The following is a 16,126-nucleotide window of genomic DNA, read 5'->3' as shown; positions in this document are numbered from 1 at the left end:
TATAAAATAATATTGAATCATTATGTTGTATTCCTGAAACCAATATAATGCCATACGTCAATTAATACATCAATAAAATATTTTTCTGTACTTTTATTTTTCCCCATATGCATTCTAGAGCAATCATATGGGAAAGAATTTTTTGCAACAAAACAAACTGAAATAAAGTAATCATTAATTCTATTTTAAACTTTAAAAATTACACCAATCTATACTTTCTTTCTACATTAATAGAAATAGAGGGAGAGGGAAAGGGGGGCTCCACAATCAATCGCCCCGAAGAGGGAGGCCCAGGCTATCCTCTGTGCAGTGATTGATTTCGGAGCCCAGTGATCGGTTGCCCCGCAGAGGGAGGCCCAGGTCACCCGGCTGGCGGTGCTGCAGCGGGTGGGCAGGGCCTCCCTTTGCGGGATGATCGATCTGGGGGCCCCATGATCAATCACCCCACAGAGGGGGGCCCATTCCAGCCAAGTGATTGCACCCCACTCCTGTCACCCGTAGATGGAGGCAACTGGTGGTGGGGGAGGGGGGAAGCGCTGCACAGATGGCAAGCAGTGGCAGCAGTGGGGCCAGCTGCTGGCAGCCGGGGGAAAGAAAGCCCCGATAGGCCCTGATTGCTGGCTAGGCCTAGGGACCCTACCTGAGGGGTCTCAGATTGCGAGAGGTTGCAGGCCAGGCTGAGGGACAACCCCCCCCCCCACCATGCATGAATTTTGTGCACCGGGCCTCTAGTAAAATATAATTGTTTATTAAACTAAAAACTAAAGAAACATTTAAAAATATTAGAATAGCTTATACATGTAGGATATTATCTAAGTTTAAGGTAAAAACATCCTGAGTTTCAGATTAAAGTCTTTTGACTCTTATCCAGCTTTTCCTGAACCAAAAGACTCATCATACCAATTTCTTCTTTCATCTACAATGAGGAAAAAAAATCAGGAGGGAAAAGGAAAATATTCAAGTACTGGAAGTCTTATCTCTTAGTTTATTGCTCTCATTTTTCTCACTAAATTAGTCACAGTCTTTCTTCTTGTTCTCTCTTTCCTCAAAAGAAAGAACAAATGATTCTTGAACAGGGAACATTAGACTCTTTTGTTCCTTTTTCTATTCAAAAGGAAGGATTACCTTGTAAAAACTTATTTCCCTCAGGAAGAGTAGTCTAGGATACCCCTTCCTCTTGGAGGGGGTACACAGAGATGCCTGTAGAACTTAATTTTTCACATATGTATACCTTTCTAGTTATTCATTTAACAGCTTTGTCTGGTTGGTTTCTTTGAAAAGTGAGTTTGAACACTGAGATTAATGTTATAAAACATAACCTTTAAAAGCAGCACAAAACAAACCAAAAAAAGGAGATGAAACTTATTAAAATGGCTTCAATTCTTCACCATAACATTTTAAAAGTTTAATCAACTAATGGTAGGCGCCAAGGTAAAAGAAACTGCACAGAGGGAAAAACCACACAGGTGTAATTCCTGCCCTTTAAAAATATTAGATTGAGGACATCAGGAATGGTGGCATGAGAGAGCACCTTATCTTCTCTCCCTGAAATTTCAACAAGTTAACCAACTATAACTCAACAAAGAAATTGTTGCTCAACACAGTTACACACTTGAGAGACGCTTGCATTGAAAGATTTAAAGGTGGATAACCAGGGATAAATGGGGAGACAAAAGGGAGGAAAGTGCAAACATCCCACAGATTCAGCCCTGCAGCTGAGAGCTCATGGATCGGCTGGGAGAGGGGAGAAAATCAGCGGTAGCAGGCACTTCCTTCAGCTAGAAGTAACAGAGAGATTACAGGGGGCAGCACAGCAGGACAAGTGCAGCAGGGTCATGCTGCCAACCACTGTCGGGCTTGCAGTGGTGTTTCAGACAAAGAAATGGAACCACAGAGTTCTGCCACTGCTTGGATTCCAAAAACTCACCTCCCATTGCCCTTGTAATCAGGTCCAGGAGTATATTAACTGTAAACCAAGAGATGTTTCCCTCTGTGATTGATCCCCAGGAGGGGTCCTTGGAGTGGGACCCCACAGAGGCCTTGGTGGTCAAGTATGGGAGATCACAGAGGTAAACAATCTTGCGATTCTGCACCATCTACTGGCAAATGGTAGAAAGACCTATTCAGAGAAAGCTACATGCCTAGCCAAAGGAGAATAGCATCCTATCTAATAAAAGAGTAATATGGAAATTAACCGTCATTTCACGATAAAGATGGAGGCGCCCACAGCCAATAAGGAGAAAATATGCAAATTGACACAACAAAGATGGCGGCACCGGCTGGAGCCACGAAGCGGGTGGAGCGGGCGGGAGGCTTCCTTGGTCGCCCCAGCCGGCTCCATGGCCGCCGCCCAGACAAAGCCATAGTGGCAGGGCCGAGGCAGAGGCAGTTAGGGGCGATCAGGCCAGGAGGTGAGGGCAGTTGGTGTGATCAGGCCAGCGGTGGGGGAAGTTGGGGGCAAGCAGGCCAGCAAGGGGGGGGGGGCAGTTGGGGGCGAGCAGGCCGGCGGCAGTGGAGGGACAGTTAGGGGTGATCAGGCCAGCAACAGAGGGCAGTTGGAGGTGATCAGGCCAGCAGGCAGAGTTGTTAGGGGCGATCTGGCAGGCAGGCAGGTGAGCGGTTAGGAGCAAGCAGTCCTGGATTGTGAGAGGGATGACCCCAATTGGAGAGGGTGCAGGCCAGGCTGAGGGACACCCCCCCTCCTATGCACAAATTTTGTGTACCAGGCCACTAGTTTATAAAATAAGGTGCAAAACTGCCATTCTCTGGAGCATTTTCTCAATCCCTTCAAATTTTGCTTCCAGGTAATTGTTATCAGTTTTGCCTTAACAACCCAGCATAATAATTCTCCACAGGTTTAAACATTTCTTATGTTGACAATTATTTGGGGTAGTGTGTCAGAATTTCAGAAAAGCCCTCCCAGGACACAGACCTGTGCTACGACCCTTTTATGTAATGATGTTTACTTTGAATTTATATTAGTTCACACAAACACTCCATCCACGCTTTTGTTCCGGCCCTCCAGTCCAGTTTAAGAACCCATTGTGGCCCTCGAGTCAAAAAGTTTGCCCACCCCTGGTTTAGGCCCTGTGGGATCGGGCCTAAACCAGCAGTCGGACATCCCCTAAGGGGTCCCAGATTGGAGAGGGTGCAGGCCAGGCTGAGGGACACCCCTTCCCCCCATGGACAAATTTCATGCACCGGGCCTCTAGTAGCCTATATAATAAAAGGCTAATATGCAAATAGACTGAACGGCAGAACAACCGATAGCTATGACATGCACTGACCACCAGGGGGCATGCACGGATCATGGCTGGCATTGGCCACAGCAGGATGGTGCAGCAGGTGAGTGGGGGTGCCAGACCAAGGCGGGGCACTGGTCACTGTCATCGGGGTGAGTCTCTGGTGGTTACTGAAAATTCTTTGCTCCCGTGTGCCGTGGTCCCGCCTGGCACTCACGCCTGCTGCCAGCGCCAGCCCCACTCGCACCTGCAGCCGGCGCCGCTCCCAATCACTTGGCACTGTCAGCAGGTGCAAGCGGCAGCTGCTGGCCCCAATTGCCCCTGAGGGCTTCTCTACCTCCCCCTGCTCCTGAGAGGTGATCAGGGCAGCAGCCGCCGCTCGCACCCACTGACGGTGCTGGTCCTGCTCACACCTGCTGCTGAAACCAGCCCCAATAGCTCCGTACCATCAGCGGATGTGAGCGGAGCCAGCACCATCAGCATGTAGGAACAGCAACAGCAGGAGTGGGGCTGCCGGCAGATAGGGGACTGGGGGCCGTGGCGGGAGGGGCTGGGCGGGGGTGCACAGGAGGGGCCGAGACCCACCCCTGTGCCCACCACAGTTTATCGGCCCACAGTTCCTTTCAAGGTGCACGAATTCATGCAGTGGGCCCCTAGTAACATAAATAACCATGGTAATGAGGATGATCAGAAAGAAAATTAAAATCCCCAGAAAGCAAGCTGGAATACGTGGAAATATGTGATATAAATGACAGAGATTTCAAGATTACAGTTCTGAAAATAGTCAGTGAGATGCAAGAAAATAAAGAAAAGCAATTCAATGCACTCAGAAAACAAATCAATGAACAAAAGGAGTACTTTACCAAAGAAATTAAAACTTTAAAAAAGATCCAATCAGAAATCCTGGAAATGAAGCATGCCATGAAGGGGATTAAGAGTGAACTACTGAGCATAGAAAACAGCCAACCAGCTGGAGGAAAGAATTAGTAATATCAAAGATAGGAATCAAGAAATGACACAGAGGGGGGAAAAAGAAATGACACAGAGGGAAGAATAGAGAGATCTGAGAATAAAGAAAAATGAAAGAGCTTTACAAGAATTAGCTGACTCTATCAGAAAAAGCAATATTAGAATTATAAGCATTGTGGAGGAGGAAGAAAGGAGAAGGGAATGGAGAGAAAAAGATCCTCAAATCCAAGAAGCAAACAAAACACTTTGTTACCTCAATCCACATTCACAGAGGATAGAGAAATGTTATAAGATAAGGGGGGAGAAAGGCATATTTCACAGAGGGTAGAGGAATGTTGCACGATAACGGGGAGAGGAAGAGGGGGGGACCAGCTGGGCTTTGACCTTTGAAATTGATAGTCTGCAGAAGAATGACCAATTAGGAAAGCACAGGGGTCATAAATTAAGGAAGGGTCCAATTAGAAAGGGTCATGTTCAGACAAAGAGCTAGGAGCCTTTATAAACCTGGAGACAAAGAACCTTAGAATCGGTTATATTTTTTCCCATTTGAGGGAGAGAGAGAGAAAAGGTTTTTCCCATTTAGGGTCCCCTCCCCAGGGGGGGTCCCCTTTGGGGACCCCTTCCTAGGGGGAGTTTGTATATGCTTCCAATAAACTTCTGAATTTTTATTTAAAATCTTTTAGTCCACGAATTTTATTCTTCAAATTTCATAGGACAAGAACCCACAGGAAGAGACAGGAGATTTGACTTTGGGTGATGGGCACACAGTGCAATATACAGATCTTGTAACAGGAACCCACACCTGAAACATATATTTATGTCAACCAGTGTCAGCCTAATAAATTTAATAAAAATATTAAATTAACGAAGACAAATTGTTTGATAGAGCCAACTTGAAACTTAATCATACCATAAAATCAAGCGTAAAATTAATGTGAATGTGGTATTTTTTACACTGTCATTTTTTTATTTTTTATTTTTTGTCTAGAAATCTGTGCTTAATGTTCATCTGCCTGGAAAGAGAATACTTTTCAGGTGTATTAGTACTTACCATCATTTTTGTCAGGGATGATTGTAACCCAAGCCCCTGGGAATTCTGATCCAATTCTACCACCCATAGGCATGCTCAGAAGGACATGGAATGTCTCTTCCTCTTCATACAAGGAGTCATCAATCACAACAATCCGACACATTTTCTCATGCTCATGTTTGTCAAAGCGGATGACACTAGTATGGTCCTCAGGCCTGGATATGTAATCAGAATAGGACAGCACTGATGTCGGCACAGTTCCGCTTGCTGTTCCTTGAGGCAGAGAAAATACAAAAGATGTTTTATATAGAACATATCACAAGGATGTTTCAAAAATTAATTTTCACACACAGCATTTCAATGGTCAATTAATATCTATTAACACCCCTAGAAAGTGCAATAGCACTTCTATACTGTTCTAGTATCACACATTAACTTCACAATGGTATCAAACGTATGACAAATATTAAGTTTCAAATGTTTTCTCTATTTTCTGCCAGTTGTCTTTTAGAACAACACAATATTATATAATAATAGCTCCTATTGCTTACTGTGTGCAGATAAAGTACCAAGTGTTTTATGGGCATTGCCTCATTGATCCTCTCAACCATTCTATTCTATTGGGTTTTATGCATTTGATAATCTAGGCTTATAGGTTAAATTATATAACCCAGAGCTGAATGAAGGCTGATCCTGAAGGCAATAATTTTAATCACTATTCTCTACTACCTGTCAATGCATATACATTAATAGAAATTTTAAAGATCAGCTCAGATATCAACAGCATATATTACTTTTTCTTTTGCATCCTTAGAAAGTCTACTTATTTTCCAGAATATTAATAAATATTAAGTTATATTATGAATATATTAATGAATATTATGTATTAATTTTAATTATATAAAATCACCTTTCAGAGGATACTTACCCATGAGCAAAAAAAATATTCTGAAATTTGATTGCAATGAGTTTCAAACTAGTATGAAATTAGTTTTCTTTCATACTAGTGATTTCTTTGCCTCTTTTTGTTTTGTTTTCTCTTTTAATAATTACTACCTTCTACTTCAGCAGCCTTGGGTGGGAGAATGAGGGACCTTCAATTTCTTATAACCCACAAAGCATTGAACAGTAGAGTAAGCAAACCAAGTGAAAAAAATATTTTTGTGTAAGAGGCAGCAGAGTCCTTCCAGATCCTCTTAGAGGACAATGGTGAAGAAAGATTTCTGGATAACTGCTTTTTTTTCCTATGGAAATTATAATTATAAAATATGCCTCTCATGGCATGATGTTATGTTGCCAACATGTTAAAGATGCTTATTTTTATCTTTGCGGGGGGGGGGTGTATTTCCAACTACCTTGTTGTGTATAACAGATCACTATCAACTCCTGGCTCACATCTCCACTTCTCCTGATGGGAATGAATAGTTCACCAACATCTTCCTCAATGGAGTATTCAGACTGGGGAATAAATACAGTTGGTTCTAAGGAGAAAACACAATCACAGTCATTGTTTCTCATCTCTGAAACAATTCTATGCAAATTAAAATTTCTCTAATGATTGATTTCCCCCGTTGGATATTCTTTTAGAATAATACAGTGTGAGGAGAAAGAAGAAGCAGAGGGGACAAGTTGTTATACAGCATGCAGGCCTTGGACTAGTGAATTCTTAACCTAGAAATAAAAGCCAACATTGCCTTTATCTTTATTTTTTCTCAATTAATAAGTGCTGTTGACATGCTTCCTTTAAAATCCAACTTTGTTCTTTTGGCACTAATCAATACCTTTCAATTTATTAGTCAAATTTTAGAGTTAGAAGAGACCTAAGATGGTATTTTTGCTCACCTCTTACTTTATAGATGAGGAAACTCAGACTCACAGAGTTGAACTTATTTTTCAAGGAATCTTCCTGGTAAGACAGGATTAAAACTGAAATCTTACTAAGTCTACTATATTTGTTCTTCTAACCCCAAATGTGTTCCTTTTAAATAATTAAAAAATAATAATCCACTGTTCAACACTTGGTTTCTTTCTTTGTTTGTTGTTTTTAAAATAGTAGTTCCACCAATCAGAAAGAATATATATACCCCTATGTTCATAGCAGCATTATTTTCAATAGCTAAGATCTGGAAACAGCCAAAGTGTCCATCAGTAGATGAGTGGATAAAAAAGCTGTGGGACATTTACAGAATGCAATACTATGTAGCTGTAAAAAAAAGGATCTCTTACCCTTTGAGACAGCATGGATGGACCTGGAGATTATTATGCTAAGCAAAATAAGCGAGTTGGAGAAAGACAAGTATCATATGATATCACTTATATGTGGAATCTAATGAACAAAATAAACTGATAAGCAAAATAGGTCCAGAGACATAGAAGCATGGATCAGGCTGACAGATCTCAGAGGGAAGGGGGGAAGAGGGTGGAAAAAGATTAACCAAAGATCTTATATGCATATATGAATAGCCCATGGGCACACACAATAGTGAAATGAAGGCTGGTGTGGGTGGGAGCTAGGTGGATGGGGGGATAAGGGGTGAAAATAGGGTACATCTGTAATACTCCCAACAATAAAAATAAATTAAAAAATAAAGATAATGAAGTTTGCCTCAAAAAAACTATAGCATTTCCTTTAGAATTCATTAAAGTATTCATCAGGCATAAGAAATAAGTTTGTGGTTTATTTCTTCCCCTGGAGAAATAACAATAATAAATAATATACAACATTATATTTATACTAGTGACTTGGTGCACGGGTTTGTGCACATTGAAAGGAAATTAATTAGAAGGTGGCCGGTGGGGCAGGACTGGGTGAGATGGGCTGGACACACCCTGGAGCCAACCTCCTGCAGTCCCTCCCTGGTCAGGTGCACCTGGGGTGTCTGTGGAGTGAGCAGGGTCCCTCTGGCAGGTGGGGTCCTTCAGCCTGGCCTGTGGGGATCGAGTTGAAACTGGCTCTCTGATATCCCCTGAGGGGTCCTGGAGTGCGAGAGGGCACTCTGCAAAGTTGCTGTGTTGAGTGTCTGCTCCCAGTGTGCATCATACCTACCAGCCAGTCAGCTGGTTGGCCGGTCACTTAGCTTTGTATATGTATAGACTAGAGGCCTGGTGCACAAAATTCATGCACTTGGGGGGGGGTGTCCCTCAGCCCAGCCTGCACCCTCTCCAATCTGGGACCCCTCGGGGGATGTTTGACTGCAGGTTTAGGCCCTGTGGGATCGGGCCTAAACTGGCAGTCAGACATCCCTCTCACAATCCGGGACTGCTGGCTCCCACCCGCTTGCCTGCCTGCCTGCCTGCCTGATTGCCCCTGCCAGGCTGATCACCCCCTAACCACTCCCCTGCCAGCCTGATTGATGCCTAACTGCTCCCCTGCTGGCCTGATCACCCCCAACTGCTCTTCTCTGCCACCCTGGTCCCCCCCAACTGCCCTCCCCTGCCGGCCTGGTCCCCCCCAACTGCCCTCCCCTGCAGGCCTGGTCCCCCCCAACTGCCCTCCCCTGCAGGCCTGATTGCCCACAACTGCCCTCCCCTGCCGGCCATCTTGTGGCTGTGGGCGCCACTATCTTTGAGGAGGGGGCAGTCAATTAGCATATTCCCTCCTTATTGGCTGTGGGCACCGTCACCTTTGTGATGGCATGAGGGTCAATTAGCATATTCCCTCTTTATTAGATAGGATAATAAGATTCAATAATTCATTTTAAGGTATATGAAAGGTTACCTAAATAATAAAAATGGCATAAATTATTGAAAAAAACACTGTTCCATATAAAAGTACATTTAGTTCAACAACACATTTAGTTGAATAGTTTGACATGATAACCCCCCAAACAGATTATGTTGGTATTTGCCAGCGAGTCTGTTTCACTGAAAGTCTCATATATACACAGAAAATGATTTGTGTTTTATTTTTTATAAAGTAAGCTACACTGCTTCTGATATTACAAAAAAGAACACTGGAATCATGAACACAGGCCCTCGAGGTCCATGTTCCATCCTTCTCCACCCTGCCTTGTGCCCCTGGAACTGACTAATGTGAACCACATCAAAGTTTCCTTTGTGCTCTGGCTTTTGGTTTGGTCAGTCAAAGGGGAACACAGCAGGACTCAGAGGACTGTGCAAGAGCAAAGAGAGGTTGGCATTCATTCTTCTGGTTCCCCTCAGGATTCCTCTGCGGGAAGTGACCAGTGGGGTGATCAGGGGCAGTGCAGGCCTGCTCGCTGGCTGCCCCCCCCCACCTGCTTGCTGGCCGCCCCGCCCCTTACTGCTGCCCGCTCGCTGGCTGGCCCCATCCCCCGCTGCCGCTGCTGGTCGCCTCCCTCTGCGGGGCAATGCAGGGCAATCCAGGGGGCCCCCGCTGGCACCTGCCTTGGCTGGCCTGAGGGCTGGGAGCAGCTCCTGCATTGAGCATCTGCTCCCTGGTGGTCAGTGTGCGTCATAGTGACTGGTCATTCTACCTGTTGTTTCACCGTTCAGTCGATTTGCATATTAGGCTTTTATTATATAGGATTCATTTATCAAACATTGATATAGAAGAAAACAAAATCCCTGGTCTCATTTTCATACTAGTTGGGAGTGGAGAAGAGAAAGAAAGTAAACAAATATACAATAAAATATGTATTATTCCAGGAGGTGACAAATGATATAAAGAATATAGAATATGCTGAGGGGGAAAAGAGAGGGCTGAGGCAGGGTATGTTCATGAGTGGTCTGTGTTATGTAGGAAAGTCATAGAAAATATCTCTGTTAGAGTCACATTTGAACTGAGATTGCAAGGTAGTAATGAGAAGCTTTCTGTGAATAACTTAGAGAATTCCAGGCAAAGGGCTGAACAAGTAAAAAGGGCCTCAGGCCAGGTTGTGTCAGGTGTGTACAAGGAACAGGTAGGAGTAAATTGAGTGGTCAGAGTAACCTAGGCAAGAAGGAGAGGGTAGGACATGGGGACAGAGAAGGAATGATGGGCTGGGTGGTAGGCAGATTACCTGGAGCTTTCAGAACAATTGGAAGGACTTTGTAATTTACTTAGAGAAAGATATTGTGGAAATAAAGACCAACCAATGGGATTCCAACAAGTGAACTGTTTATTCAGTTACTATAGCAAAGGAGTCAGCCACCATTAATCTTGTATTCGGCAGAGACTCAAAGGCAGACAGAAGAATAAGAAAGCTTAAGAGTGAAATAAAATAAAGAGAAGGCTTCAAGTGTGTCCTGAGTACAGGCTATTGGCACAAAGAAACTGTAAGAGGACTAACTAGGAGGGGAACATTTTTTGCAACTAGTTGGTCTTAAGTTGAAAGTAGGGACAAAAAACAAACAAAGCTGTCAGTAAGTGATCAAGTACTGACCATTTTAAAGCTGATTGCTACAGAGGTTGTGGTTTGGTTCCCCAGTTGCTGTAGGTTGTGGGTCAAAGTTGTATTTTTAATATGTGGTCTCTCCTATGTTTGTATATCCAGTCTCTATATAAAAGTGTGGGAAGGCTTTGAACATGGGGGTGCTATAAAATGACATATTTTAAGGGCATTATTTTTGGCTTTTGTGACGTAGACCTTAGGGCCCAGGAGCTGAAGCAAAAAGTCCAGTTAGGAAGCTTTACAATACCCAGGAAAGAGAACATAGAATACTGGAGAAGATGGTGGCAGTGGATGTGATATAATATGGTTATCTGTAGGTCATATAAAGGAAGAGCCAAAGGAGTTTTCTGAGAGATTGGATGTCATACATGAGAAAACAGGAGAATCAAGGATGAATCCAAGTTTTGCTGTCTTGATCAACTGGAAAGATAAAATTGCAATAAAGAGATGTGGGGAAGACTGTGGAGAATTAAATTTAGAGCTGGAAATCAAGTTTTGGACATATGAAAACTGAGGTATATTTTACATATCCAAGCTGTGATGTCAAATTAGCCAAGTGGGTATATAATTCTGGATTTCAATGGAGAGGTCTAGATTGGAAATATAATTGGGAGTCACTGGGATGCTGATGATTTGTAAACCCATGAGTCAGAATAAAATCACTTGGCAAAAGATTATAGATAAAGAAGACAATGGATCCAGTGAGTAACTGGGGCATTTGAAGATCAGGGCAATAAAGAAAACTGAGCAAAGAAGGTTGAGAAGGGTCTCAGTGATGGTACTGGAGTCAAGTGCAAAAGCATTTTAAAAAATAGAAAGGGATGATCAGTTGTCTCAAATGCTGCTGACAAGTTAAGTAAAGTAAAAACCGAGATCATTAGATTTGTTCAAGAGGAATCACCAATTATCTTCACCAAAACTGTTTCAGTGGAGTAAAGGAAATAAAGATCTGATGGAGTGGTAGGAGAAAACTGGAAGACAATAGATGTAGACATTACTTTCAAATTTTGCTTTAAATGGGAACAAAGTGGTATCTAGAGAAATATGTTTTCTTATTTATTTTCAAGATAAGTTTTAGTAAGGGTAAAAATTATTCCTACTATTATGAAGTAGGATTTTAGCAAATATAAAATTTCAACATAGAAATTGTCATAAAACTTCAGTAAAAAAATTATACAAAGTGCCAAGAAATATTCAAATCAACTATGCAATGAATCTCTGTGACTTACAGAAATTAACTCTGGTATTACCTTGGGGTTGGCAGTTCTCAGGTTACTGTATGAAATATTACATAAAGTTTCATTTCTTTATTAAACTTTCTTGTGGACTGAATGTTTGTATCCCTCAAAATTCATATGTTGAAGTTCAAACCTCTAACATGGTGGTATTTGGAGGTGAGGCCTTTGGGAAATAATTAGGTTTAGATGAGGTCAAAATGATAGGTAGGGGAGGGTGGTAGTAAGGGGAGAGATCAACCAAAGGACTTGTATGCATGCATATAAGCCTAATCAATGAACACAGACAACAGGGGGGTGAGGGGTAATGGGGCGATAAGGACACATATGTAATACCTTAATCAATAAAGAAAAAAAATAAAAAAATAAAAATAAAGTTTTTTTTTTAAATGATAGGGCCCTCATGATGAGATTAATGCACTTTAAAAAGAGGAAGAGTGAGTTCTTTCTTTCTCCAAGCACATGCACTATAAAAAGGCCATGTGAACATATAGCAAGAAGATGGCTGACTACAAGCCAGGAAGAAGCCTCTCATTAATAACTTGGTCATGGACTTCCAGCATCCAGAATTGTGAGAAGTAAATGTCTGTCTCAGTTTGTGGTATTTTGCTCTAGCAGCCCCAGCTGACCAATACAGAATTGATCATATATAATATTTATTCTATATTGCTAATCTATAGTGGCCATATTTTTTTTTTTTCAAATTAGTTACTCAGAAAAGTCCCATGTATGGGATTTTAGTATAATACCTTGAATACCTGAATGTTGGTTTCTCCTACATTATGGCTCATGCAAGTTTAATTAAACCAGCCAGGACTTCTTGTTAGTGTCAATGGGTTTAAATTATAAATAAAGAAGAAATCTGGGTGTCTAGAGCTTGCTGTTGGCTCTGGAATCTACTCCTCTACTTGGTCTAATAGAGGGTAAATAGGTCTAGCAGCAAATTTAGGTCTTCTGTTGACTAATTTCTGGCAGAAATGTGTGGTCTGTGGGAGAAAAACTAGAAAAGGAGAGATGAAGAAAGACTTTCCTGGTAGACTTTCTAATTAACATTATTTTTCAACCCCACTTTATATATATATTAGAGGCCTGGTGCATGGATTTGTGCACATTGAAAGGAAATTAATTAGAAGGTGGCCGGCGGGGCGGGACTGGGCGAGATGGGCCAGACACAACTTAGAGCCAACCTCCCATGGTCCCTCCCTGGCCACCTGCACCTGGGGTGGCCCCAGTCTGACCTCCCCCCAGGGGTCCTGGAGTGTGAGAGGGCACTCTGCAAAGTTGTTGTTGCTCAACAGCTCCTGTGTTGAGTGTCTGCCCCCTGGTGGTCAGTGTGAGTCTACATACTGCCGGTTGGCCAGTCAGCCAGTCACTTAGACTTTTATATATATAACTAGTGGCCTAGTGCATGAAATTCATGCACATTAAAAGAAAATTAATTAGAGGAAATATTTTAATATTGTTATTTGCCCTTTCTCTATAATAGAAGTGTCAGAGAAGAAAGAAAATTAGTAAAATGTATATGAAAATCTTCCTCCTGTCAGAGTCTGGGGCACACCGCGGGACCCAGAGTCAAACCCCACCCACCCGCATGCACCTTGAAATTGCGCCAGACCCAGACCTGGCTGGCCCCACACCCATTAGGAGAGATCCAGACCCGGCTGGCCCCGCACCCATTAGGAGAGATCCAGACCCGGCTGGTCCCACCCCCATCAAGCCCCGCTGGGTGGAGGGGTGCAGCCTCAGGGCCCCCGTCAAGCCCTGCCAGGTGGAAGGTGCAGCCTCAGGGCCCCTATCAAGACCCACCGGGTGTGGGGCGTGGCCTTAGGTCCCCCTCAAGCCCCGCCAGGTGGGGGGTGTGGCCTGAGGTCCCCTGGCTCAGTGCTAGGGCAGGGGGGTGGCCTGAGGTCCCCCATCAAGCCCTGCCGGGTGAGGCACGCAGCCTCAGGTACTCCACCCCAGCCTGGCACTACACAGCCTCAGGTCCCTGCTAATCACTCATTATGACTCATTACAAAACCCCCACCTCCGCTGTGGGTGCAGCCATCTTGTGTTACGGGAACCCTGCCTCTGCTGTGGGCACAGCCATCTTGTGATGATATGATGGAGTGAGGGTCAATTTGCATGTCACCTCTTTATTATATAGGACTAGAGGTCCGATGCACAAATTCGTGCACCAGTGGGGTCCCTCGGCCTGGCCTGTGGGATTGGGCTGACACCGGCTCTCCGACAATCCCTGAGGGGTCCCAGATTGCGAGCAAGTGCAGACCAGGAGGAGGGACCCCACCGGTGCACAATTGGGACCAGGGAGGGACACAGGAGGTTGGCCAGCCAGGGAGGGATCGTGGGAGGGCTCCAGGGCATATCCGGCCCATCTCGCTCAGTCCTGATCGGCTGGACCCCAGCAGCAAGCTAACCTACCAGTCGGAGCGTCTGCCCCCTGGTGGTCAGTGCACGTCATAGTGAGCGGTTGAGCAGCCTTAGCATATCATTAGCATATTATGCTTTGATTGGTTGAACGGATGACTGGATAACTGGACACTTAGCATTTTAAGCTTTTATTATATGGGATTATAGAACCTTACATGCAGAGTGCTTCAAGTACGCATAGCTTTTTATGTATAAAGTCCTGAAAAGTAGCATTCTTGTATTATCCTTAACAATGATTAGCTAATATGTATGGGGTTCTTATTATTTGCTAAGCCCTATTCTAAACACATTACATGTATCAGCTAGTTTTATCTTTGCAACAACACTTTCAGGTAAGAACTATTATGACTCAATTTACCTCTGAGGACATGAGGTACACATGAAGGTTAGGCTGGTAGGTGGTAGTGCTGAGATTTAAACCTAGAAAATCTGTCTCAGAGCCCAAGCTTATAATCACTATGCTCTACTCCTAAAAGAAGAACACTCAGGGTATCAGGGAGTATTACACATGCCAGAGAAAAATAAAAGGTAAATTGAGATTATAAAAGAGAGATCTAAAGTACTGCTAAAACAGAAATGGCAGGTACAGTAGAAGAAAAAAGGAAGCGGGAAACAAGTGATTTGAGAATTCTTTTAAAGACCCAATGTGTTTAAAAGAACTGTACATATGTATATTATATGTTCACATAATTTTATTCACATAAATCACAAAAGTATTATGCAAAAGTATATCATATGTATAATATATATTAATAAAATTACAAAAGTATTATGCAAGAGTACATATGTACATACATTAATATGTATACAGACATAATACCTGTATAATCTAATCTAATAAAAGAGAAACATGCAAATTGATCGTACCTTCACTATGCCCCAAGCCACGCTCACCAGCCAATCAGAGCGACTATATGCAAATTAACCCAACCAAGATGGCGGCCAGCAGCCACGGAGCTGGAGCAAGCAGGAGGCTTGGGTGTATCTACACTAATAAAAGACAAAGATGCTAATTGACCGTACCTTTGCTATGCCCTAAGCCATGCCCACCAGCCAATCAGAGCGACTATATGCAAATTAACCCAACCAAGATGGCGGCCAGCAGCCACGGAGCTGGAGCAAGCAGGAGGCTTGGTTGCCCCGGCGATGAAGGAAGCCAAGCTTCCCACCTGCCCTGAGACAGCTGTGGCCTCCACTAAAGGCAACGAAGTTTCGATTATAGAAGATAAATAAATCCCAGATACTTGCTTCCAGCCATCCTCCACTGGGAGCTTGGATGGCTGGGGGCTGTGGCTAGCCTGCAAACAACCCTCAGCCCCTCACCCAGGCTGGCCACACCCTCATGGGGTGAGGGTTCCCGCTGGGTGGCTTGGCCAGCCTGCAAACAGCCATCAGCCCCTCACCCAGGCTGGCCAGGCACCCCAGGGGACCCCCACCCTGAAGGGGCTGTGGTCAGCTGGCAAACAGTCATCAGCCCTTCACCCAGGCTGGCCAGGCACCCCAGCGGGGACCCCTACCCTGAAGGGGCTGTGGCCAGCCTGCAAACAGCCATCAGCCCCTCACCCAGGCTGGCCAGGCACCCAAGGGGGGAACCCCACCCTGAAGGGGTTGTGGCCAACCTGAAAACAGCCCTCAGCCACTCACCCAGTCTGGCCAGGCACCCCAGCGGGACCCCCCTCCCTGAAGAGGGTGTGGCCAACCTGAAAACAGCCCTCAGCCCCTCACCCAGGCTGGCCAGGCACCCCAGCGGGACCCCCACCCTGATCTGGGACACCCTTCAGTGCAAACCAGCCAGCCCCCACCCATGCACCAGGCATATAATAAAAGGGTAATATGCAAATTGACCCTAACAGCAGAATGACTGGGAAT

General features: G+C 44.2%; 1 protein-coding gene across 1 annotated transcript in view; it reads right to left on the bottom strand.

Moving 5' to 3' along the window:
* FREM2 (FRAS1 related extracellular matrix protein 2) overlaps positions 1–16,126 on the bottom strand; it is a 358,247-nt gene that overhangs the window by 142,185 nt on the left and 199,936 nt on the right. Inside the window, exons 5-6 of the mRNA XM_005862726.2 lie at positions 6,597–6,722; positions 5,263–5,514 (exon numbers count right to left, since the gene is read on the bottom strand). Coding sequence (XP_005862788.1) covers positions 5,263–5,514; positions 6,597–6,722 — 378 coding nt within the window. The remainder of the gene's footprint in view (positions 1–5,262; positions 5,515–6,596; positions 6,723–16,126) is intronic.

The sequence above is a fragment of the Myotis brandtii genome, unplaced genomic scaffold, assembly GCF_000412655.1.
Source record: "Myotis brandtii unplaced genomic scaffold, ASM41265v1 scaffold166, whole genome shotgun sequence".
Lineage (NCBI taxonomy): Eukaryota > Metazoa > Chordata > Mammalia > Chiroptera > Vespertilionidae > Myotis > Myotis brandtii.
The sequence above is the reverse complement of the archived record's forward strand: the minus strand, read 5'-3'. Positions and strand labels throughout refer to the sequence as shown.